Source organism: Lithobates pipiens, unplaced genomic scaffold (genome assembly GCF_037356315.1).
Source record: "Lithobates pipiens isolate NorthernLeopardFrog02 unplaced genomic scaffold, aLitPip1_a1.2 Scaffold_19, whole genome shotgun sequence".
In the NCBI taxonomy this organism is placed as follows: Eukaryota; Metazoa; Chordata; class Amphibia; order Anura; family Ranidae; genus Lithobates; species Lithobates pipiens.
This window is the reverse complement of record NW_027507764.1, coordinates 77,531,650-77,558,256: the sequence shown is the minus strand read 5'-3', so window position 1 is coordinate 77,558,256 and position 26,607 is coordinate 77,531,650. Positions and strand designations below refer to the sequence as shown.

The window sequence follows — 26,607 nt, the reverse complement described above, 5'->3', positions numbered from 1 at the left end:
ACATATGTTAATGATATTCCTGCAATAAAAATTATTGAACCAGAAAAGAAGTATAGGGGTTAATTTACTAATTGCAAATAGACTCTGCAAGTGCAGTTGCTCCAGAGCTTAGTAAATTAGGTAAAGCTTCACTTCACAAAATACCTAATCACGTGCAAAGGAAAAAAAAAAAACAATTGTGCTTGCACATGATTGGATGATGGAACTTCAGCCCATTTACAAAGCTCTTGAGCAACTGCTCTTACAGAGTGCAACTGCAGTTTGCAAAGTGCACAGTTCATTTGCCTTTAGTAGGTGAGGTTGAAAAACACAAGTTCATCAAGTCCAACCTATGTGTGTGATTATAAGTCAGTATTGCATTGTATATCCCTGTATGTTTTGGTCGTTCAGGTACCTCTCTAATAGTCTTTAGAAACTATCAATGCTCCTGGCTGAGACCAATGCCTGTGGAAGGAAATTCCACATTCCGGCCACTCTTACAGTAAAGAACCCTCTACGTAGTTTATGGTTAAACCTCTTTTCTTCTAATGTTAATGAGTGGCCATGTGTCTTGTTAAATTTCCTTCCGCAAAAAAGTTTTATCCCTTTTGTGAGGTCACCAGTACAGTATTTGTAAATTGAAATCATATCCCCTCTCAATCGTCTCTTCTCCAGAGAGAACAAGTTCAGTGCTCGCAACCTTTCCTCATAATTAATATCCTCCAGACCCTTTATTAGCTTTGTTACCCTTCTTTGTACTCGCTCCATTTCCAGTACATCCTTCCTGAGGACTGGTTCCCAGAACTGGACAGCATACTCCAGGTGCGGCCACACCAGATGCTCCTGCCCTGACACTTCCCCCTCTACCCTTCTTGACTGTCACCCATCTACTCTTTCCTAGTGCCTGCACCTCTTTGTCTTCATCCGCCTCGGTGCTGGCCCCTGCCAACACCTGCAGTGTGCATTCCTGGCTCTCCTTTAGTATGATGGGACTTCTCAGTGCTGACAGTTGCTTCCCCAGATTCATAACCTGGGCTTCCAGGGAAACAATGTGCTTACATTTTGCACAGCAGTATTCACCCTCGATTGGATGATCAAGGAACACATAAATAGATGTACACCGAGTCACATCTCCACACCCACTGGGCATCGTACCTAATAATTTAATGAGGTTTGACTTAATGAGATAAAACACTTGTTAAATAACCCACTGGCCTGCATATTATTATATTGTTATTTTCTTTACAGAAAGGGTATAAAAGGGATCTGGAAACTGAGATAAAAGGGAAGGGGATGCAGGTGGGCCCAGATATCCCTGATATAGAAAAAGCCAAAAGAGCCTCTGAGATTGCAAGTCAGGTAAGTGGCAAATTCTTGTTTTCTCTGCTAAGGTTCAGATATTTTTTATAACATTTTAGAAGAAAAAATATCATGCAGCTGCCAATTTTTTCATTTTCTAGATGAAAAGTCAAAATATTTGCTGCTGCATGGGCATGGGCAAAGGTTTACTTTAGAAAGACTACTAGGAGTGAGGTAGTTATAATACATTCTTATGCTTTTTTTGTTTTCTGTTTTTTATTTTATCTACAGAAAAAATACAAGGATGAAGCAGAGAAGATGATGTCTATGTATTCTTTAGGGGCTGATACTCCTGAGATGGAAAGAGTAAAGAATGCACAGAAATCCATAAGTGCTGTAAGTATAACCACCATGCCTCCCGACTTTTTGGGATACTAGCAAAAAATTTCTAGACAAAGAACACTCCCTCAGTAGGGATGAGCCGAACACCCCCCATACTACCCCCCCCCCCCCCCCCATTTTGGTTTGCAGCAGAATTTGTGAAAAGGCAAAGGATTTGGACGAATAACATGACCGGACCAGATTAAAATAAAAAAATAAAAGAAAGAGGAGTACACATATCTTTTTTTATACAGGGTATGCAGGGCAGTGGGAAGAGAGGGGTGGGAGAAGTTTTAAATATAGTATGCCTTTACTAAAATTTTAAAAAGGAACTTTAGAACTCTGAATGATTTTTAAGAGTTGTAATTAACTGCTAAATGGTGACAATTCTTTTTGTTCTCTACACTCATATACAAAGAAGGGACAGCAGTGAAGGGAAAAGAGACAGAGGAGTTTGGTTCCAAAAGAGGAGACTAACGCTGGAGAGTATTTGAATTGGTGTACAGGAGTGCCGGAGTTAGAAGCATATCAAACGCTATGGGGTTTATTTACTAAAGCTGGAGAGTGCAAAATCAGGCTCACTTCTGCATATAAACCAATCAGCTTCCAGGTTTTATGCCAAAGCTAAATTTAACAAGATGAGGTTAGAAGCTGGTTGGTTTCTATGCAGAAGTGAGCCTGATTTTGCACTCTCCAGCTTTAGTAAATAAACCCCTATGTCTTCTTAGGTACCTTAGTAAAGCAAAAATAACACTGCTTTGTAAGATCCGATTTAAAAGCCATACGCTGCTTCCCAGTGCCTTACTAACAGGTTTACAGAGTCATGTCAGAGGCAAAAAACAAAAGTCTGACTACAGAAGCTCTTATGTGGAAGGTCATGCACCATAGCTGCTTATGTATTTAGCACATATAGGATCCGTGGTGCCAGAGTTCTGCAAAAATCTGTCCCCCCATCGGATAGTGTCTGCCCCGTACTGCGCAGGCGCATTGCTTGCGCAGTATGGTGGACAAGGAGACTCTGAAAGTCTCCGAAGATGAACGGCGCCTGCGCACCTGCTAGTACCTTCTGCCCTGAGTCCAGGTTCAAGCCCCTCCATGCAAGTGGACATACGGTAGCACTTAGTAACAGGGCCCCTTGTGGGCTCGCTTCCCTCGCCACGCTTTGCTTGCCATGCTTTGGGCATGGCCTCACTTTGCTTGTCAATTTTTTATTCTGTCTCTGTGTCCACTTGGATGGTGGGACTTGAACCTGGACTCAGCGCGCAGGCGCCGTTCATCTTCAGAGACCTTCAGCGTCTCCTTGTCCTCCGTACACAAGCACAGTACAGGGCAGACACTATCCGACGGGGGACAGTATTCGACACAACACCGGCTTGTGCTCAGCCAGGCCTGGGTCTGTGGAAAAGCCTCAGAGACCACGGTCTAAGCTTACAGTGTTTCTGTCTGTCTCTTGTTTCATTATCTTAAAACATTTTTTACCCATGTAGGAATGCAAGCATACAGCAAATCCATGTTTATGGTTACTTGTTGGGAACTCTATTGGCAAAAATACATTTGTGGTCATTAGGGTTTGGATTGTTTAGGGCCTCATGTAGGTAGGTATCATTTTTACACTTGCATGGAAAACTTCTTTTAACATGCACCTTGACTCACTTTAAAGTGTTCCCATACAATGGCTTTAAATAAGAAGATCATGTGCCCTGGCATGAAGAAGAAGTGAGCCTTACTACTACCTCTCCCATTCTAATAACAGTCACTATGGGGTTGATTTACTAAAAAACTGGAGAGTGCAAAATGTGGTGCAGCTCTGCATAGTAACCAATCAGCTTCCAGATTTTTTTTTGTCAAAGCTTAATTGAACAAGCTAAAGTTAGAAGCTGATTGGCTACCATGCACAGCTGCACCAGATTTTGCACTCTCCAGTTTTAGTAAATCAAACTCTTTATCGCCAGGTACTGAATTTCTTTTTGTTATACATAAAATATTCCTATCTTTTCTTATACCTTCCAAAACATACAACCATAAATAAGTATGATGTCTGCAAAGCTATAACAAGTTTGCACATGTAATATACTGCACTATTTTTACTGGTACATTTTGGGTGTTCTCCAGGTATTCTACAGAAAAGGATTGGGAGCTGGCACAGCTGTGAGAGAGACGCCAGAGATGGAAAGAGCGAAGGCCACTCAGAAAAATATCAGTGCAGTAAGTTGGGTTAGAAAATGTGATATGTTTTTTTCTAATGATTATATTTATAAATTATAATTTATTTTATTATAGACATAGAGTAACACCGTCACTTTGTCGGCTAATCTTTGTCATATGAGTTACATTTACTCATTTGTGCCTTCATGGATTGTCGCAGGTGAAGTATAAAGATGATATTGGACCTGCTACAGCCATACCCGACCTACCAGAAATCCAGAGAGTAAAAGAAACCCAAAAGAACATTAGCAACGTAAGTGGAATTGACCTGTCTAATTTAAGAAGTTTTGTATTGAATGCTTCCTAGTGCCATGCTGACCCAGCTTTCCTGCTGATCGACAGGTCCAATATAAAGAGCCTCTGAGAAAAGCTACACCAGTCAGCATGACGCCAGAAATGGAACTTGCTAAGAAGAACCAGGAGCATTTCAGCACGGCAAGAGCGTGTGCCATAGATTGATACTGCAATTAGTCTTTAATCTTGCAACACAGTTCACTTAGCTGCATGGCTTTTGCTGTGTGTCACCTACAAACCCTCAAAGCAAGCCTATACTTATATAAGGAAAATCAATGGGTTTGCTTTAACACTCCCCCCTCCCCACATCCCTAGCAACATATACCAACCCATGATGAGCTGTTTGTTTGGAGTTTAGCTGAAAATGCGGCCACACAGAGGACCTTAACCACTTCAGCCCTGGACCATTTGACTGGCCAAAGACCAGAGCATTTTTTTTTTCGATTCGGCACTGCGTCGATTTAACTGACAATTGCGCGGCCGTGCGATGTGGCTCCCAAACAAAATTGACATCCTTTTTTCCCCACAAATAGAGCTTTCTTTTGGTGGTATTTGATCACCTCTGCGGTTTTTATTTTTTGCGCTATAAACAAAAAAATTGCGACAATTTAAAAATCATTATTTTTTACTTTTTGCTATAATAAATATTCCCAAAAAAATATATAAAAAACATTTTTATCCTCAGTTTAGGCCAAAACGTATTCTTCTACATATTTTCGGTAAAAAAAATCCCAATAAGCGTTTATTGATTGGTTTGCGCAAAAGTTTCCAAAATAGGGGATAGTTTTATGGCATTTTTATTAATATTTTTTTATTAGTAATGGTGACAATGAATGATTTTTATCCTGACTGCAACAGTATGGCAGAAAGATTGGACACTTTTGGCGCGCTTTTGGGACCATTCACATTTATACAGTGATCAGTGCAATTAAAAATGCACTGATTACTGTGTAAATGTAACTGGCAGTGAAGGGGTTAACCACTAGGTGGCGCTGTAGGGGTTAAGTGTGTCCTAGGGAATGATTCTAACTGTGGGGGGGGGGGGGGGGGGCTGTGTGTGACACAACACTGATCACCGCTCCTGATTACAGGGAGCTGTGATCAGTGACAGGGTCCCTAGGCAGAATGGGGGAAATGCTTGTTTACATTAGCATCTCCCCGTTCTTCCTCTCCGTGAGATGATCGCGGGTATCCCCGCAGACATCAAGTCCCTGGGACCCACGATCACGCTCACAAAGCTCCCGGCAGGTGCACTCCCGCAAGCCGCCTCTTAAAGGGCAACATACAGGTACGTTAATCTGCCTGTACTTGCCCTTCTGATGCAGTATATCAGTGTGAGGTGGTCGGGAAGTGGTTAAGTTATCTTTTACAGTGGCCAAGAAGTCTAAAATACCATGGCGATCTGTTATGCTGTTACTGATTGGCTGCTTATCCTTCTTATGATTCTTCCAGTCTGAGTTCTGCTGTATAGGGACTACAATAGGCTGATACCAGGTCAGATTCAGATACTTATTCTAGTTCCTTTAAAAAATACAGGAAATATTTTTTTTAAAATTACCATATACCTGTATTAATCTGTGTTTTTTTTTTTTTTTTTTTATCTGCCTGGAGTTCAGGATTAATGAGCTGTATGCGATCTACAGCCTCACTGAAAATCTGAAATTATAATTTAATTCAATTTCTTTCTTCTTTTCAGGTTCACTATAAAGAAAAAATTGGGAAGGTCACAGCAGTCAGTCTTACTCCGGAGATGGAAAGAGTTAAAAAGAACCAAGAAAATATTAGTTCGGCAAGTTGCTGTTGATGTGCTGTACATTAGAGGATGACCAGCGGTAGACAAGAATGGATAATAGTAGTGTAGATGTGCACATCCATTAAGTGGACTATGGAGGTCACAAGTGTTTTCTTACGTAGAATTAAGGCCCAATTGAAGTTGAGATAAATACATTTCAGGAGCATCAAATCAAAAGGTGTTTTTTTTTTTTTTTTTTTTTTTTTAGAAAACAGCAACAGCCTGAGTAAGAAAGCCTGTCCCCTGCCTGCTTTGTGGAGAGTGGGACCTTTATCCTTATGTGGAAGTGGTGATCCCTCTGCAGAGATTCAACAATTTTCCTGCTGGCAGTGATACATATGCAGAGGTCCAACAAGCCTCCTGCATAGTCATGGCTAGAGCTCTCCAATCAGCAGGGAGTATGAGCTTAGCAGATTTCAGTGCTATAGGTCTGACTTAGTATGGGGTTTGTCAGACCTCAGCAGAGAGACCACTGCCTCTACACAGAAAGCAAGGGTCCCAATCTGTAGCTGCTAGGCGGGGACAAACTTTTCTACTCAGGCTGTGGCTGCTTTAGAAAGAAAGTGAACTCTAAGACATTGAACACCTTTTTTTGATACCCCTGAAATATATTTAGCTGATTTAATGAAAGGTTTAATTATTCTTTAATCATTTTGTTAGCTAAAGTCTGGCTAGGGATTTAATGAAATTGGTGATATTTGTTCTTAACACTGAGATCCTGATTTGGTGGCTCTCAGTGCAGGATAGAGAGCTTTTGGTGGCAATTTTGGCATAGAAAAGCCTGATAAAGTTGGTGCCCAGCAGGATAATTAAAGCAGTGCAAAAATTTAGGGCAGACCAGAGCAATGCCCTGTTTGAGAAATAGCAGCACTGAAAACCAACATACTGGGAGTTATCACTATCATTCTAAGGTCCATGTCACGTGATGTGATGTATCTCAGAAGATAAACTTCCACTTACCTCAATCAAATCCCTTCCTCATTGGACTAGACCAGGGGTCTCCACACTTTCTAAACAAAGGGCCAGTTTACTGTCCTTCAGACTTTAGGGGGGCCAGACAAGGGCCAGTGGGAGTATAAAATGTCCTGGTGTGCAGTGTGAGTAAACCATGTGCTATCTTTGGTGTCAGTGGGAGTACTAGTGCCTCATCATTGATGTTAGTGGAAAGAATTGTGCCCCATTGTTGGTGTCAGTTGGAGGAATAGTGCCCCATCATTGGTGTCAATGGAAAGAATTCTGCCCCGTCGTTGGTGCCAGTGGGAGGAATAGTGGCCCATCGTTGGTATCAATGGAAGGAATTGTGCGCAATCGTTGGTATCAGTGGATGGAATTGTGTCCCATCATTGGTGCCGGTGTGAGGAATTGTGCTCTTTTGATGGTGTCCGTGGGAGTAATAGTGCCCAATTGTTGGTGTCAATGACAGGAACTATGCCCCATTGTTGGTGTCAGTGAATGGAATGGTGCGCCAAGGACCAGATAAAGGTAAGCAAAGAGCTGCAGTTTGGGGACCACTGGCCTAGAGAAGTGATGTGCCTTTCATGCTAGTAAGGGAGCAGCAACTTAGCAATATCTCTCTGGTTTAGCTTGCAATGAATCCACTCCATAGCAATAGGTATGTCATTTGTTAGAAACCCTGTTGCTGATTAGTTTTCAATAGCTACAGGATCGCTCGTGTGACATGAGTGCCTATGTACCACCAGATGAGCTTTTAAATTAGGGGGGTACATGAAGCAGCCTCATGTGCTTATTACATTGGTTGTTTCTAGAGTGAAGCCAGTTATGATATGCTTTGGCAGACTATCTAATATGTGTTTTCTTACAGGTGAAGTACAGCAGTGATTTGCAGCAACAGAAAGGTAGACCTAGTGTCATTATAGATACACCAGAATTGAGACACGTGAAAGATGCACAAAACAAAATATCCATGGTAGGAAGCAGCATATTTGTGCAGTTAGCAGGGCATGTTTATCATCGTCACCTTATAAACATAAACCACTTTGACTATCCTCACTGGGACAAGTTCACAGCCTTGCGATGTTGAAACTAGTAAGCTGCACAGGAATGCTGAAAATGACAACTGAAACCTAATAAAATGTGTTCACTAACTTCTTTCTGTGCGTTTTATATTAACACCAAAAGACTGAACCTGACACAGAGTGAGCGTGCTGCATGGTGTGTAACACAAGTCTGAACAAGTGTCTGTCTGTTCTGTAAAACTGGCTTTGATTTTATTAGAGAAATTCACTTTTCCAATCAGTGCATGTTTTTCCCTAGTGTGACTGTGCTAAACTATTAAAGCTGACTAGTTACTATGGATTACGGCACAACTTTTGCCTTTTTGCACTTAAAAAAAAAAAAAGTTTTTTATATTCTGTTAATATGTTGTGATCAAAGTGATGTAATATATAGATATATATATTATATATATATATATATATAGATATATAGGTAATGTATAGATAAAGATAGTAGTAAAGCAACTAATCGGGTTCATTATTCAGCAGAAATTGATAAATTGATCAATAAGGCAGACTACTTGTACATTAAAGGGTGAGTCCACCCAAAAGCTGTATTTCAGTTACAGGTAGAATTCTGAGTCAGCCCTTGACTTCCAAAATTTTCTTGGGACACCCCAATAGTGAATTCTCCTGTTCATAATTCTCTACACTGTTCCAGCCCAGCTGGGAGTTGTGGGTGTTCTGCTCACCTTGGTGTGTTCCCTCCTCTTACATTTACATAATATAAGATAACTACAAAAATCCATCAGGGAGAGGGGGAAACATAATAGCCACAGCAGATTCCCCCAGCAGGGGCAGACCCAGGAAATCATCAATGTGGTCTTACCAATTTAGTAACTGTTAGGTTTAAAACAAACTGCAGCCAAAAGTTCCTTGCAAAAATAGAGGTAGTATACTCATCTGTCTGGCCGTCCATGTCTCCTACATTTGACACTTCTTTCTTGATTGTTGGATATCTGAGTCTAATGGTGTTTCCATTCCCCAACCCTACTTCACCGTTGAGTCCTCTGAGGATGTTCTGAGGCTCACTTGCTTGTCCCGGTGTTAATTTGGAAGCATTCACTCACCCTGTTGTATATTTATTCTGCATGACTGAGAATTCTTTAGGAACCAGGAGGCTCACCTTTCTGCAGTAGGAGGACTCCGTGTCTTTGTGGGCAGACCTGGGAGTCATCACTTCTAGAGCCCCTAGAAGCCAATGGTTGGTTCAGTCCACCTTTCCCCTAGTTACCGAATCTTGAGGCTTGGGTGGACTAACTATTGAACTAACTGAAGTTCTACAATATATACAAGTTATTCTTTATTTGTTAAGCATGTTGGGAGTCATTTCAGCCTGTAATTAGATGTATCTTTATTTTTTTTATTTTTTTTTTTTATATATATGTTTTTAGATAAAATACCATGAAGATTTTGAGAAGACAAAAGGCAGAGGTTTCACCCCAGTTGTAGATGATCCAGTGTTGGAGCGAGCAAGAAAAAACACGCAGATTATAAGTGATGCTGCCTATAAAGGAGTTCACCCTCATGTAGTGGAGATGGACAGGAGACCGGGGGTAATTGTTGGTGAGTTTTATTAAATTAATTTCTCCTTTCACATTGTTTATTGTTTACCCGTCTCCTAGGTAGGGAGCGGACAACCAATAATAATTCAAATATTTCAGGGAGCTAATGATATAAGAAAGAAAAAAAGATGGTCATGATACCTGAATTTTGCACAGGCAAGATATTGTGTTGACTGCTTTTGTTTTTGTCAGAATTTCTGCTCTACCCCTAAAAGTCAATGGTAATGCAAACAAAACTCAAAGCAGGGGAACGAAGGAGGTCAAATGCAAGTCAGAAGGAGGTAAACTGCAGGTAAAACGAACTGTGTGTAGCCTTACCCCAGTAGGAGCTACTGGTTTTACCTGGTTATTCCCCAAACAGTGCAGAAGCTACCAATAACACCGGCAACACTCCATTCACTCTGGCTCCATTAAACAGTCTAGGAGATGTCTTTTTAAGATTTATTGCTTGTAGAACTTGTAACAAGAGAGGGGTTGGGGTGGTATGGGATACATAAAAAATGATGACTTGTAACAGGAGGACATACTTCTCTAGGTGAAACCTCTTTAAGCCAGAAACAAATGGGAAGGCCAGAACAGAGGTCCTGTAAGAGCTGTCTCCGAGAGCGCTACCGCTGGCACCCCAAAAGTAGAACAGCACACTGTCACTAGGATCCTGTGCTCAGGCCAGTACTCACAATGTCTGTAGGCAGCTACCCACTTTCCAGCCTCCACCAGGCACTCATTAGTGAGTTCTCAAGAGCAGATTCTTAGTTGAAACTGCTTAGTTAGCTCCAAAGGCAATTAGAAATAGGTTCCCCAGCTCTGCTATAGCTGGGACCTGGATGAACACCAGCAGACTCCAGGAGAACTGTCTCAAAAGGGCAGCAGCCCCTGAGGCTGGGAACTACTCCAGCAGGACAATAACAGGGCTGCTCCGGACCACAGACTATTTATATCCCCCCAGCAGTGGCAGATCGTCTACTGGGGGTGCATGGGTGCCACCCCCCCTCTCCATGCGTCCAGCCCCCTGATCCACATACAGGACGCTAGATGCATGGATTCCAATGGGGTGGGGGTGTTTTTTGTGCCAGAGGTTCTAATAGGCTTCAAAATAGGGTGGGCTTGTGGCGCAGAGCACGGCAATCAGAGCCCGACCAGTTGTTTTTCACACTGATCCTCCTCCCGGCTAATCAGGAAGTGGGGAAACCCATCACTCGATTGGCTGAAAGGATAGGCGATCCTATTGGATGCTTAGGAGGAGGAGGGAGGAGACTCCTGGCGGAACCCATCGTGATCCACAGGAGGAGGAAGGATGAAAGCTGCCGCCCGTCGGACATGCTGCCTGCGCAAGTATGGGGCTTTTATGTCCTCCCGTGCCAGGGGGGTGCCGCCAGCTGACCAGGGGAGGGTGTTTGCCACCCCCCCAAACAATAAAACACCAGCCGCCACTGTGACCCAGAAACTTACTTGGCACACCTCCCCAGGGATCAGTGATGGCGGCACAATAAATATTAAAGTTGTCCATTTGAGTCTCCCAGCCCTGTATGTTCTGGAAGCCTCCAAAATGCAGGGGGAGGCATTTAATTCTGCATCCTGTGAGATCTAGAACAGCCCAGCGAAATCAATAGCTCCAATGATTACAGAGGAGTTAAAAATAAATAAATATATCTATCACCCCAGCAACATAAGTAGGAGGGTGCTACATGGGAATGATTTCAGAAATGTCTCAGACTAAAAAGCTTGAAACAATTTGCACTTGCCTATTGACCCAAGCCCAAAGCCCATCAACACAGGCCCTAAGAATGACAAGCAGTTAGACAATTACCTCTCAATGAACCAACAGCTGCAAGTGTGACAAAGAAAAGGAAACACATCGTCTGTTGCTTCCAAGAGGCTTAAGTACTGTAAATGTCCCACCAAAAAGGATTGCTATACAGGGCTCCAATTTCCCCTCTCTTAATATCCTGGTGACAACAGTTTCACCAGACTTGAAGTAAGCAAAATTCTCCAACAGCAACACAGACAGAAATAAAAATGCTTTTTTTTTATTTAGTAGTGCAATGCTAGAACCTCTTCCAGCTTTTTATTTTTGTCTGTGTCCCAGTTTCAGTTTTCTCTCCCTTTAGCCAAACTGAGCTGCGAGTAAGTAAAATAAATTTTAGCATGTGCATCTAGGTCACATGATTCAAACACAAGGCCCGCCAGGCCATTTCATGTGGCCCTCGCACCTCTTCTGCAAATGTGGCACCTCACTCGTTTCAGCGGTTGGTAAGAGGACAGAGCTCCTCCAACAGATCACTGTCTCTGGCCCCTCCCCCTCCATCTCAGAAGTCAGCAGCAGAGAATAGGACAGCATTCCTCCTACAGATCCTGTACCTCTCTGTGCAGCTGCAGAACCCCCTCACCTCTGCTTGCATTCAGCTTACTCCAGGCCTCCTCTGGTCCTGCTCCAGACCCTGCACTTTCTGCTTCCCAGTTCTGCCCCCTGTTACCAAAACAAATTGTACACTTGTATATCCGCTTGCCATTATTTTTCCAAGACATATTTTCAGAGCTAGTTATTTGTTAATTTGCTACTAAAACCAGTTATAATCAAATGCAGAGGAAATTATTTAATATGATAAAGAGTAGATATATTTAGAGTCTTATAGAGTCTTATAGATACAACTGGCCCTTTTAAGGGCAACCATAATGCTGATGTGCGGGAACAAAGAGATGGATCGCTGCTCCAGGTGAGTATAATAATCCACCAGAAAGAAAGGGCTGGGTGCTAGCTCCGACTCGCAACCGGGAACATGTAGACCAAATATAAAAATAAGCTTCACACCAACATCCGTCCAACAGCTTTATTGAAAGACTGCCACCAGGACTATGACAACGGACCAAGGGGTGACAACGTTTCACACATACATTGTGCTTCTGTGAAGAAGGACAATGTATGTGTGAAATGTCGTCACCCCTTGGTCTGTTGTCATAGTCCTGGTGGCAGTCTTTCAATAAACCTGTTGGACAGATGTTGGTGTGCAGCTTATTTTTTATTTGGTCAACAGTCATAATGCTGATGCGCCCAGCGATGAAATTGAGTTTGGCTCCCATGATCTAGGTGGTGATGGGAGTTTGTGTAAGTAAACTTGTTGCTTCTCTGTAGAACATTGTGGTGGCTTGTGAGTGTTTTTTTTCCTGCATTGCAGGCACAACAGACACTGGAATACCAATATAAGTTTTGGACTCAAACTGCAGTCCTCACAACTAACTCATCTAACCCTACCAGAGCCCTGAAAACCTTAGATATGTTTTTTCATTGTCATACTCCAGTAGAAAGATCAGTGTTTTCCAAATAGCTTGAGTTTTCAAAACTTTCTTTTCATGCACAGAGCTACATCATCTACCTTCCCAATCTTCACACCACTCTGAGGACCATCCATTAAGTGGGTAGTCACAGACCTATACACCACCGTTAAGGTCTAAGGCTTGCCATAGATGATAAAAGTTTCTTTCCTTCCACCACGGGTGGAACTGCTTGATTCCCCCATCAACATAGTCAGTGTTGATGGGGGAATCCCTCCTGCAGAACCATAGTGTTCTCCCAGCAGGGGTCACGAGGTGCCATTTGTGCCAGGAGAATGCAGTGATTATTGCTAGTGGCTATAGGTGATGATGAAAAATCTGACATGCTGTTGTACCCAAGTTGATTGATCGATTAACTTGAGTATAATCAGCCTGCCCATACATGGTTAAAATTATGGCCGGTCCCCGCGGAACCGGCTATAATTCAGACCATCTATAGCTGGCTTAAGGCTGCCTCACGCGAACACTTTTTCATGTAAAGAATTGTTTCCATGCACTGAACTGATAATAGCCAACAAACCTGAAACAGTAGTATGCAATGTGGAATGATTAGCTCTTTAATGTTAGGCTGTATTTGTAGACCCCCAGTTCTAAATGTAGAGTAAGCCAAGGGATAAAAAGGAAAGATATGCATGACTCTTCCCATTATATGGAAATGAGGCATAGTTCCTTAATTTTTGGGTTATATGATAGAATGAGACATGTAACGTCCTAGTGTGCTGTGGACATTTATTTTTGGAAATTCTAAAATCTTTTACTTTTGTCCTTTCCATCTACTATACCTTGATTATCAAAGCCTGTGATTACATGTACTTGAATCCTGGTTGGTGTGCCCTCCTTTTATTTGTTTCTCTGACATATCACAAAATTTGCAGAGTTTGTCTTCTTCCATGAACTTCTATACATTTCATATGTACCTGTCCACTGGTATTTTCATTTTGTCTTTCAATATCTCTCTCTCTCTTCTTTCTTTTATTATCCTTCATTCTATGTTTCATTTTCTCATCAAAAGACCTTAAAGTTTGGCGCACTGACCCAGGCTCCATCTTCGACATTGACCCACTGGAGGACAATATTCAGTCTCGGAGCCTCCGTATGTTAACGGGTACAGCAAATCATTGTTGTTGTTTTCATTCCAAACACATCATTTCAGTGTCTATGGCCATCATATGGTGCAGTAAAAGAATATAGTAGCCCATTGTAGAACAAATGAATAAGCCAGGACGGCAGCACTCCAATACTACTTTAATGGGTTAAAATCCAGTGTACAGCCATCAATCCATATGGTACAAAAGAGGGGGATAAAAGCAGCTGCTTGCATCCCCCTCTTTTGTACCGTATGGATTGACTGCTGTACACTGGATTTTAACCTAATAAAGGTGTATCTGAGTGCTGCCGTCCAGGCTTATTCATTTGTTCTCTGATCCATGCAGAGCCTGCACCTGAGTGCCCATCAAGGGTGTGTATCATTTGGAACCTGTGCTTTGAGAGTGGCTTTTCTTTTTCTTCCCTCTAATAGCTCATTGTAGGATATAATTTTATAGTGTATCATTTTTCCTCCGAGGGTTGGTTCTGTTATTCAGCTACAACATAGATGCTAGAGCATATTTAATATAGTGTAGGTACATAAAAATACTACTTACTATAGGTACAAGGGGAAATAATAACTGTTAATGAAAAAAATCTAATTTCTTAGCAGCATATTTGATCTTTAGAATATTATTATTATTATTACTAATAATATTATATAGTAGAGCTGCACGATTCTGGCTAAAATGAGAATCACAATTTTTTTGCTTAGAAGGTAGACCACGATTATCTTACGATTCTCGTGGCATAACATCATCTTTCACATTAAAACAAAAAAAATTGTGCTAACTTTACTGTTTCATTTTTTTATTTTATTTATTGAAGTGTATTTTTTCACCAAAAATTGCATTTGAAAAACCGCTGGGCTAATACAGTGTGATATAAAATATTGCAGCAATTTTATTCCCTAGGGTCTCTAAACTTTTATATATATATATATATATATATATATATATATATATATATAATGTTTGGGGGTTCCAAGTAATTTTCTAGCAAGATTTTAACTTAAGACAGAAGTGCCAGAAAAAGATTTAGACTTTAAGTGGTTAAACTTCCTGCATTTACACTGGTTGAAAGCTTGGCAGACTGCACAGATTATTTGTTTACACAGAAGTTCTATCCCTTTGATCTAAGAAGTAAATGTTAGTTACAGTGTTTCAAGTTCTAAACTTGGCTGATTGCCCTGGATGCTTTCTGTTGACTACTCTCAGCAGGAGGGATTGTCAGGGGGGGTGAATCGAGATTGCGATTTTTTAACGATTAATTGTACAGCTCTATTATATAGTCATATGCTGTCTATGTAATTTTTTACATGCTTTGCAGGGCTTGTTAGATCTGACCACTCTTTGATACCTTTGGGTAGTACAAACTAATGTTCAACCAATGGCCACTCTTAGGGCTCCTTTTAAATACTCCTAGATGATTAGAAGCAGCTACTTAAATGCAGATTAAACGTTTAGGATTTAGCTGTAAAGTGGACCTAAAGGAGGACTGGGCTGGGGAACAGGCCAATAATGATGCGATATGCGTAGCGTGCCACGACGGAAAAAGGGGTGTGATCTAAATGGAATATTGGGCGTGGCTTAAATGGGGTGTGGTTTAAGTCTGAGATGAAAGAGGGCTGGGGGAGAAGGAAGAAAGGGATGGAGGGAGGAAGAAAGGGAGAGAGAAAGAAAGAAAGAGATAGGGAGGGGAGAAGGAAGGAAAGAAACAAGGAAGGATAGAGGGATGGAGGGACAGCAGGTCCAGATCCTACACCACAATAGAAATATGTGTATTCCAGAAAGTTTAACAAATTTAGCAGATAGAGATACTCCAAACATCTGGTGTTAATGCTTCAATCGTCACAGCACCATGGTTGTTATGGTGTCAGGATGATTGAAGCGCATTATTTACAGTATATTATTACATTGTACTATAAAATGAAATAGTTCAACTCCCCATAATGCAGAATCAGTGGAAGCCCTGAATGTGTCACTTGCCACTGTAGCCTACCCCCAGATGCAGCTTGGCTCACTTGTTATGCAGTTTGTGTCACTTGTCACCACAGATACAGCGTGTCACTTGTAACCACAGATAGAGCATATCACTTGTCACCACAGATACAGTGCTCACGTCACTTGTCACCACAGATGTAGAGCTCACTTGTCACCACATATGCAGCGCTCACTTGTCACCCCGCGTGTAGTGCTCACTTGTCACCACAGATAGAGTGCTCACTTGTCACCACAGATACAGTGTGTCACTTGTCACCACAGATGTAGCACGCTTGTCACCACAGATGCAGCGCTCACTTGTAACAACAGATACAGCATGTCACCACAGATACAGTGCTCAGTCGTCAACATAGATGTAGCGCTCACTTGTCACCACATATACAGTGCTCACGTCACTTGTCACCACAGATGTAGAGCTCACTTGTCACCACATATGCAGCGCTCACTTGTCACCCCGCTTGTAGTGCTCACTTGTCACCACAGATAGAGTGCTCACTTGTCACCACAGATACAGTGTGTCACTTGTCACCACAGATGTAGCACGCTTGTCACCACAGATGCAGCGTTCACTTGTAACCACAGATACAGCGTGTCACTTGTCACCACAGATACAGTGCTCGGTCGTCAACACAGATGTAGCGCTCACTTGTCACCACATATACAGCGCTCACGTCACTTGTCACCAAAGATGTAGAGCTCACTTGTCACCACATATACAGCGCTCACTTGTCACCCCGCGTGTAGTGCTCACTTGTCACCACAGATAGAGTGCTCACTTGTCACCACAGATACAGTGTGTCATTTGTCACCACAGATGTAGCACGCTTGTCACCACAGATGCAGCGCTCACTTGTAACCACAGATACAGCGTGTCACTTGTCACCACAGATACAGTGCTCAGTCGTCAACACAGATGTATCGCTCAATTGTCACCACAGATACAGTGCTCACTTGTCACCACAGATGCCATGCTCACTTGTCACCACAGATGCCGCGCTCACTTGTCACCACAGATACAGCGCTTACTTGTCTCCATAGATACAGCTTGTCACCACAGATACAGCTTTTCACTTGTCACTACAGATACAGCTTGTCACTTTGTCACCACAGATGCAGTTAGTCCATGCTGCTCTGTATTGGTGATTTGGTCTCCGTGCCATTCACAGAAAACCAGCTCTTCTGGAAGCCGAAGGGAAGAAAAAAGAGGCGGAGCCTGGGTGGCAATGAAAGTGGCTGCCAATAGAAATGGAGCTGCCGCTTTCATTGACACCCGGGCCCCGCCTCTTGTTTCTTCCTCACGAGAGCTGGTCTTCTGTAAAACGGCAATGGAGACAATTCAACAGTGGCCTCTAGCAGCGGCTCTGGTGAAAAATCGAGAAACCACCAATTTCCCATGAAATTTCAAATGACACATTAAGACTGGGACAAGGGTCTAAATACCGGGAATGTCCTGGGAAATTTGGGACTGTTGGCAACTATGCATTGATTGAGTGCTCTGGGGTGCTATTCAAAATGAACTGGCACTTTTTTTTTTGTATTGCTACTTTATTTAGTTCCTATTACTGCATGCTTCTCAGTGTTTTTTAGTTGCAGTCACAATGGAATTTGTTCATTTCTAGATAGAGCGAGCCTTGGCACCAGGCACTCCTGTCACTCTGCTGGCCCGGCTGTAGTGAGTCAGGGTGATGACAGGTCAGAGATGTCTGAGATGAATCCTAGTTTCTCTTACTGCAGTGAGGGAACAAGGGCATCTGATGAAAGAGGTAACAGATACTGACCATTTCCATTTTAAAGCAGCTGTCCTTCTTTACTAGTTTAAATCTGTAATTTGTACAATCTTCCAAAATTCACTTTGTGGGTGGCCCTTGCAGCCTCTTTCAATTAAAAAAAATCAAAGTAGCTGGCCAGAAAATTATTGGTCGAGGTATTTGGTTAAGGTCATTGCTCAAATATGGCCATATGACCACATTTAGTTAGTGATATCATGCTATCCCCACCCTTTTGTTTACATGGCCAGGGATTCCTGGCCATTCAAAGAGTGGGGCCATCACTGGTTCAGATGATGTCACTAGTTGCTAAGGATGCAGCGGGTGCCTTCCTTAACAACCATTGATGGGAAGGAAGCTGTCATCTATAGTAGCAGTAGATATACTTTTACTATATATGAAGTTCAGCTGCTGCCAAAAAAGCAAAAAAAATAAACTGTGTTCGGACTGAACCTTGACCTCATTTGTATTCCTCGGTAGATGTTCCCTTTACGTGCTTTTGATTGGAAATGTCTGACACACCTTTCTATATACAACAATATAGAGATTTAAGGTTCTAGTTCACCTTGTAAGTAACAGTTGTTGAGTTCTTAGGAGTTATGTACCAAGGACAGCTGCATTAAATAAGAGTGGCACCTGAATGCTGTGCAGAGCTTCACCTGTAACAACCACTAACATTGTGTTGCAACTCGCTCCAGTCATGGTTAACACATATAACGAAGTTACTAAAAGCTAGAGATTAGAAGTGTTACTTGTGATATAAAAACTGTTTGATAAGACCGTGGTTCTGTAGATCGTTAAAGTGGATGTAAACCCTCTTCTATACCCAGTGAAGGGAGCAGCCTCAGATGATACACAAAGATGAAACAAATCTCCCTACATAAGTTTTACATGTATATCTGCTGTCTGCAGCTGTGTAGATCCTTTAAAAAGTGCTCTTCGTGTTACAGATTTTCTCTTACTGATCAGCACTGGGAGTGGATTATTGGCATACAGTCAAGACAGCTGATCGGAGGAAAGGCACACACCCCCCTCTTCACATTGGCAAAGGAAGAAAGGAATGTGCAGAGCTGTACAATGATATGGCAAGCTGTCTGCTAATCTATTTAAAAGAACCTCCCACGACACACACCTCAGGCTGCCATCTCAGAGAACTTGTCAGAAGTTATCAGGCTGATAACAGAGCTATTGAGCAGGAGAAAGCTACATGACTCATCTCTCTTCACAGGAGTGCTTTGAAGAGAGATAAGAAAACACTACAGATATATGTGCCCAGCTCAAATTTCATGAATCTGGTTTACGTCCACTTTAAGAATACAGTATACAGTAGGTCCTAATGAGAAAACATGGGAGGTGATCATTACTGTTTATGGGTTTGTTAGATATTGAACTGAACTGATATTGTGTTAAAGGCCAACACTCACTCATGCTTCCAATTTTTATTATTTAGTATTATTTGATGTAATTTGTGATTGATGTTTTAAGTGCTGTGATTAAGGATGACATTTTGTTTAATATTTACATTCTTGGAGTCTTCAAGCCAGTTACACGCAGGATCCTCTTCTCTTCTCTGGTGGTGAGCGATATTCAATTAGAGGGGTGCCAATGTGATGCCTTCAATATCACTCTCTCTGCCATTACCATATGACCAATGCTCCATGGTGTTGGCCCATTAAACCTTGCACTCACACTGTGTCCTCAGACTTCTGCATCATTACACTGTGAGAACAGAATGGTCTATGGTGGTGGACCATTATGCCCCACACTCACACTGTCTCTTCAGTCTTCGGCATCATTACACTGTGAGTGCAGATATTGCTCCTCACACTGTCCTCAGTCTTCCCCACACATCTTCTGGACCTGTCCATATATAGTTATTTTATGGGTGGAATTGGTGGATTTGTGGTGGATTTGTTGAATTCTATCACTTCCGCTCCTCTGCTGGTCTCAATGTCTGTAGGTTTGTTGGGACTGGTGGAGGCTGTTCTCCCTACTGTGTCTGAGCAAGTGTTTGCTAATACTACATTATTTTATGCGAGAAAAGCTATTGCTTTACATTGGAAGAAATCCTTTTCTCCCACACTTTTATACTGGAAACAATTGTTAAAAAAAGATCTCCTGCTGTATAGAGACACCTACATGAATAGGGGTTGTCTTGGTAAGTACGACAAAGTCGGGGCAAAGTGGCTGGATAAGCCGTAAATGGCATCTAATGCCCATGGGGGTTATTTATTATAATATTTCTATACACAGGATGGTCGGGCCACTGTGGATAGAAGGGAACAACGTTTTTTTTTTTGCCATATTAGTTGTGAACTGATATTTAATTTGATAAACAGTAGGGCTCAGACCATAGTCCGTCTAAAATTATTCTATTTTTTTTTCTTTATTTTTTTAATTTTATCTTCTATTTTTGAATTGATGGCTGCTATGCAATGTGATCGAATATTGAATTTGTACTAATATTTTGGTCCAATGTGTATGATGTGTTGTTTTGTCTGTTTATAAAAAAATAAAAAATAAAAAATTAAACAGGAGTCACTGCAAGGACAATGCCAGAGAGAGGAGCACTGCAGCCAGAGCTGCCTATTCTTGTTTCAAGTACTCTAGGGGGCCTTGTTTTTGTCAGGTACTATTAATATTGATCTAGTATATGGATTGAAATTGATTCAGTTTCCACTTTGGCCTGTGTCACACTGGTAATTTCATAAGAGCGATTTGTAGCAGCTACATGATCAGTCTCCTTAGAATTTTTGTTTGCTAGGAAAAAAATGCATTTTAATCAATGAAAGGCCTGTGTCATTGAAATTCCAAGCAATTTGTTGCTGAGCAATTAACTTTTTGCAGCATTCAGCGACAGAATTGCCAGCTCCAGTAACTCTTCATGTTATCCAGGGCAGCTGCTGATCATCATGGCTCTCAGCCATTTGTAGCTGCATATAAAAGCATTATAACTAGTTAAAGCTGCAACTCTATCCAGCTACAAAACAACATAGAAAATAAGAGGAAGGAACTGCTACAAATCTCTGCTACAAAATTGCTAGTTTAAGACCCCTTTCGTACTGAACTGTGGCTCATTTTAGCGGCACTGTTTAATCAGCACTTTTTGCCTGCTAGCGGGGCACGTTTTAACCCCAAAGAAAAGGTTAAAAGTGCCAGTGTAGTGGCGCTTCCGAATCGCTTTTCAGGCTCTTCATTTCAATGGGCATGGCGTTTTGGGAGTTCTGTATACAACGCTCCCAAACCGCCCCAAAGGTGCTGCTTGCACAACTTTTCTTAATGTCCCGCAAGCGCACCGCCAGAGTGCGCTATTTAAAAGCCTATTTCTAGCGTTAAAACACCTGAAAACCACCTCAGTGTGAAAGGGGTCTAACAGGGACCTTTAAAAGTATATAATTGGCAGTATACATGTATAGCAGGCACCTAGGAGTGTCAGGAGTTAGTTTTTCACCTACCATACATGCCTTAAAATCCATAGTGCTCTATTATGCAAATACATTATATATATATATATATATATATATATATATATATATATATATATACGGTGTATATATATATATATATATATATATATATATATATATATACGGTATATATATATATATAAAATATAGTTTTAGACATTGCGGAGAAGGATGATTAGAGCACCTGTCAGGTTTTATTGCCATCTGCACCCCCCCATTAAAGAGATTCACCCTCTCTATTTTTCCTGTTTACCATTATCATTAAAAGGGAAAGTAAAAGAAAATTCCAAATTTTTTGTTGTCCCTAGAAAAGTAATAGTGGGAAAATCTTCCAATGGGGACACTTGTTCTGGTGACCTGCCTTGAGCTACAGGGATTTCCTCTCACTTCCTGTTGTGGCTATGGGATTGAAAGTAAAGGGAAATCTTTGCAATGGGACAGAGATGGTGAAAAAAAGAAACCTGGCAGGGGTTATAATCCTCCCTTACTCTATCCAAAATGAAAAAAAAAAAGTTTTGCCAATAGTACTACTTTAAATATACTTCTAAGCTGGCTAAAGACATCGGAGCTAGGCATCATCCTAGGCATCTGAAGATATTTTAGGTGTAGCTGTAGGCATGAAAATAAAATCTTTTGGAAAGGAGAAGGTGCACACAGACATCTATAGTTCTGGCTTCTCTTAGCCCTTGTACACACAGTCGGAGATTCCGACAACCAAATCCGTCGGATTTTGTCCAACGGATTTTGTCCGAAACTGTTGCATACACATGGCCGGACAAAGTTGTCGGAAAATCCGACGTGATTACGTTATTTCATTACGACGGGACTACGTTCACGCTAGTAGCCAATAGCTTTGGTGTAGGAATTTGATCTGAGCATGCGTGGCACTTTGTCCGATCGGAATTCTCTACACATGATCGGAGTATGTCCGATTGGAGCATTTTGTCGGAAAATTTTACCAACAAGTTGGAAAACTTGGTCCGTCGGATACTCTGACAGAAACAGTCCGATGTAGACCACACACAGTCGGAATATCCGACAAAACGGTCCGATCGGACACATTCCGTCGGAATCTCCGACCGTGTGTACAAGGGCTTACAGGAAAATGATCTTTACAATCACTATTTTATTTAGGAAGGTGCCTATAGACATCATTGGCCCTTTGTATATCAAGAAGCTCACTGCCATGGATTTCAGTTCTGTACCTAGTTTCTGAATATTAAAAAACTTTTTGTGTTGGTTGGTGCTTTTTTAAGTGTGAACTTATTAGGTGATTTGCGGTTTGCTTTTTTAACATTTTAACTAATATTTGAAATGATATGGTTTGGTTTAACCTCATTCATCTTGCAATGTTAAAGTATTTTTTAAATATTCTCCCTCATGAATTTGGTTATTTTTCATTGCTTTGCTCTCCAAAAAAGTTGAAAATGTGTACTAGGCAACCTAACCAGAAATTATACCTATGAATTCTAACTTTGCACATCTTTCCGTTTTAGTGTGTGTTTTATCCCACTGATTGTCATAGATTTGTTCTGTTTTGTTCCCTGAATACAGGCAGCTTTGCTCTTTAGAGTTTATACACACCACTGTGCATATAAAAACACACAGAAAATGGATACGCTGACTTTACTGCCTTGAACTGAATTTTTCAAATGCTTATAGCACATTATCGTAGGGTTTTTTGTTCACTATTTCCCCTGTGCTTACTCAGAAAAGGTAGCTCTAATGGCCAAGAGGTGAGGTGCCCATTTAAATGGGCATGATAGCTGAGACTGGTCAGGAGAGCGATTCCTTACACATGTAACCCTTCCCCAGATCCAACTGGACAGCTGGGCTCTGGAGTGCGGGCCTGTGAGGATAATTAGATGCTCATTTAATGGACTATAGAAGTACAGAGGAAAAGAGATTGTGTGCAGCAGAAATTGCATTATGCGGAATGCACAAAAGTCTAATGCCCTGTACACACGACCGGTTTTACTGTCAGAATAAACTCTGAAGGTTTTTCGACAGAGTTCCAACGGAATTCCGCTGAAACTGTCTTGCGTACACACGATCACACCAAAGTCCGATCGTCAAGAAAGCGGTGACGTACAGCACGTACGACGGGACTAGAAAAAGGTAGTTCAATAACCAGTAGCCAATAGCTTCCGTTTCGTACTTGCTTCAGAGCATGCATCGTTTTTGGTCCATTGGAACAGCATACAGACGAGCGGTTTTCCTGATAGGAATTGGTTCTGTCGGAAATACTTAGAACATGTTCCATTTCTAGGTCCATCAGAATTAGCAACGTAAAAAGTCCAATGGGGCATACACACGATCGCATTAAGCTCCCGTCTGACTTTTTCTGTCAGACATTCCGCTCGTGTGTATGCAGCATAACACAAGGTTAAGAATCTTTATTTCAGCATTGTGTGTGAAATGTTCCATTCTCAGTGGACTCAACTGAAAATAACTGTCCTTTTTTTAAAAAGAGAGACCCCTTCCTTGTGTTAAGCTGGCCATATGCAGCTAGAATTTGGCCCCATTCCTGCTCAGTCAGCCAGAATTTGAGCCATGGATGGCCGTGTCCACACCACCAGCTTGACGGACATCAAATGTAAATTGAGCTGGGTGGAAAATTGTTGGCCAAACACTGACTGCATCGTGTTCAGATATTCAGACAGCAGTGTGTGCTGTGGCTGCCTAAATACAATAGTCTGCAGTGAGGATTCCTTCATCCACACTGTTTAGAATGGATGGAAAAGTGTGTGTGTGTGTGTGTGTGTGTGGCTAGCTTTGTGAATTGAGCCTGTTGCGTGTGGCAGCTGGACAGTCTCTAATGTAAGAATGGTTCAGTCCCCTAGATTGAACCATTTTTCACCTTTTGGAATATCTTAGTTTATTTAGTAAGTTAGTCCAGAGCAGTGATGGTGAGAAGACTCCTAGCAACCAATGACTTTATTGTAGTCAGATCAGTAAAAGATGAATAGTTGCTATTCTGAACTGAGGAAACTGCTTGGATAAGCTACAGGAAGTCTTCAACATTATAGAACAAGTCCAGTTAAATGGAACTAACTACCCTGTTTCCCCCGAAAATAAGACCTAGCGTGATTGTCAGTGATAGCTGCAATATAAGCCCTACCCCCCAAATAAGCCCTAGTTAAAGTCCTTGTAGGTCTTATTTTCAGGGCAGGGCTTATTTTCGGGGGAAACAGGGTAGGGCTTATTTGGGGGGTAGGGCTTATATTGCAGCCATCACCGACAATCACGCTAGGTCTTATTTTCGGGGAAACAGGGTACTACTAGTTATACCCCTGTTGTCCAACCTGTGGCCCAGGTTCCACATATAACCCTTTGGCATTTTATTTGTGGCCCTCAGGAGACTTTGGAGACACAAATCAGTTTTTCCCTATTGTCCTGTTGTAGATTGATTTCTAGCTGCCTCAATATTTCTCCAATGTATGACTGTCTCCTGAAGCATATCCCCAGTTGTCTCTAATAACACTTATCGCATGTTCACAGTCTCTGGCAGAATATCCACAGTCTCTGACAATCTCTTGTATCATGTCTGCAATCTCTGACCATCTCTTGCATCATGTCTACAGTCTCTGACCATCTCCTGTATTATATCCACAGTCTCTGACCATCTTTTGTATCATGCCCATAGTCATTAACTATATCCTGTCGTGTGTCTGCTGTCGCTGATAATGAATATGTACTGAATTTTATTTGTGCTCCTTTGCTGATGTCAGGGGCTGCTCTCGAGGCTCCCTGTGTCTTAAAAAGTTGACCACCACTGAGCTATATCGTGACCTAGATAAATGAGAACCTTCAGACACAATAGTAGTTATAGGTCACTGCAGTTTGCCTGCTCTTTGCACTGAGAGACACAAAGTAATTATACATAATCAGTAACACTATCTGTTTAAATATAGATTTAGGTTATTTAGATATATGCATAATATTATGTAATAAACTAAACATTGTGCAGTTGTAAAAGTCTGTGGAAGACAAAGGGGTTGATTTATTAAAACTGGAGAGTGTAAAATCTGGTACAACACCGCATGGTAGCCAATCAGATTCTAACTTCAGCTTGCTCAATTAAAAAACAAAAACTGGAAGCTGATTGGCTACAATGCAGAGCTGCACCAGATTTTGCACTCTCCAGTTTTAGTAAATGCTGAGTTGTTTTCTTTACATTTTTGACATATTTTTAATGGTGCAGACTACAGGGCTGTCTTCTTCATCCATGTTTTACCACCCACACATAATGGCACAGAGCAAGAATTCAGGACAGGAATTCCGAATTTTTATTTATTTCACTGGCTATATTGGCATCTTCTGACATAGCAGAGCTTGGATTAGGAAAAAAAGCCCTGGAGCTTGTACCATGAAAATCAAGTCAGCAATGGCAGTTTACACAAAGCAAACACAGGTTTTGGTTATGTAAGGCTGAATGTTTCCATCTTCTATGAGGGTTCACGTACCTTGGAATACTTCTTAAAATAAGTGCAAAGAGAAAGTTGAAGACTGATAGGAGGGTTTAGACCGTGGCTACAGTTTTGTGGATCCTGTAGCAGTCTGCGGTAAGGAAATACATGCTGGGATTGAAGACAAAGCTTGCTCGTTATTGTTCAGTCTATTTCTGTACACTCCATAGTCCCAAGCTATGACTTGACTAAAAGAAAAAATGCATAGGTGCAGGCAACCAAAATGAGTTTTCTGTTCATGGCGCTGGTTTATTGTTTAATAAGATGTGGATTGTGGAAGTTCAAGAGATACCGGTTGAGATGGTATGAGCATTTCACACAGACGATCTTAGGAGGCTGCCCCAGAAGCTGTTTCATGCATCCCAACAGTAAAGGGAATTCTCTATTATGATCCGTGAACAGCTGGTGACTCAGCCTGCACAAAGGGAAGTCTGGTCAAGTCTTATGTTCTCTACAATCCCTAAAGGGATTAAGTTAAAAATGATTGGGATGTTTATATGCTCTTTGCCATGTATTTACCTTCGTGTTTTGTCTGCAGCCCCGGTGCTTCCTGGTGCATACCACACCTCTCCAACTCAAGGCTATGGGTACATGCAGCCTGCAAGTATGTCCTCTATGAGGTCAATGCACTCTCCACATGCACATTCTCCTTCACAGAGCCTGGTGAGTATTGTTTCTATTTTTTTTCTAGAAAATTATCTTCTCTTGAAAACTGTATACTATCTGTATACGATCTACTAAACGTGGAAAATTTGTCATTTTAACTTTTTGTTGGTTTCTTTGTGGCCAAGCTATAGGCATTGAAGTATTTGCATATGTTTGGCAAGTATTGGTAGTAAATGATCTTTTACATATTCTGTCATTGACCTTTGTAGCTGCAAGTGCTGTGGAGTAATTCATCATACTTCATAACAGAGGCCCTTATGTCACGTTTACAATGACCTGTAGTTGGGGGA

General features: G+C 41.5%; 1 protein-coding gene across 8 annotated transcripts in view; it reads left to right on the top strand.

The window, feature by feature from the left end:
* NEBL (nebulette) overlaps positions 1 to 26,607 on the top strand; it is a 398,972-nt gene that overhangs the window by 360,384 nt on the left and 11,981 nt on the right. For 3 of the 8 annotated variants that reach the window (XM_077490939.1, XM_077490938.1, XM_077490935.1), the window contains 11 exons: positions 1,228 to 1,338; positions 1,570 to 1,674; positions 3,772 to 3,864; positions 4,025 to 4,117; positions 4,207 to 4,299; positions 5,855 to 5,947; positions 7,773 to 7,877; positions 9,360 to 9,531; positions 13,873 to 13,965; positions 17,569 to 17,712; positions 26,190 to 26,314. In XM_077490939.1, the coding sequence (XP_077347065.1) occupies positions 1,228 to 1,338; positions 1,570 to 1,674; positions 3,772 to 3,864; positions 4,025 to 4,117; positions 4,207 to 4,299; positions 5,855 to 5,947; positions 7,773 to 7,877; positions 9,360 to 9,531; positions 13,873 to 13,965; positions 17,569 to 17,712; positions 26,190 to 26,314 (1,227 nt within the window). Of the gene's footprint in view, positions 1 to 1,227; positions 1,339 to 1,569; positions 1,675 to 3,771; positions 3,865 to 4,024; positions 4,118 to 4,206; positions 4,300 to 5,854; positions 5,948 to 7,772; positions 7,878 to 9,359; positions 9,532 to 13,872; positions 13,966 to 17,568; positions 17,713 to 26,189; positions 26,315 to 26,607 lie in introns of those variants that run through there. The other 5 variants (XM_077490936.1, XM_077490937.1, XM_077490940.1 and 2 more) reach the window with 5 other exon arrangements.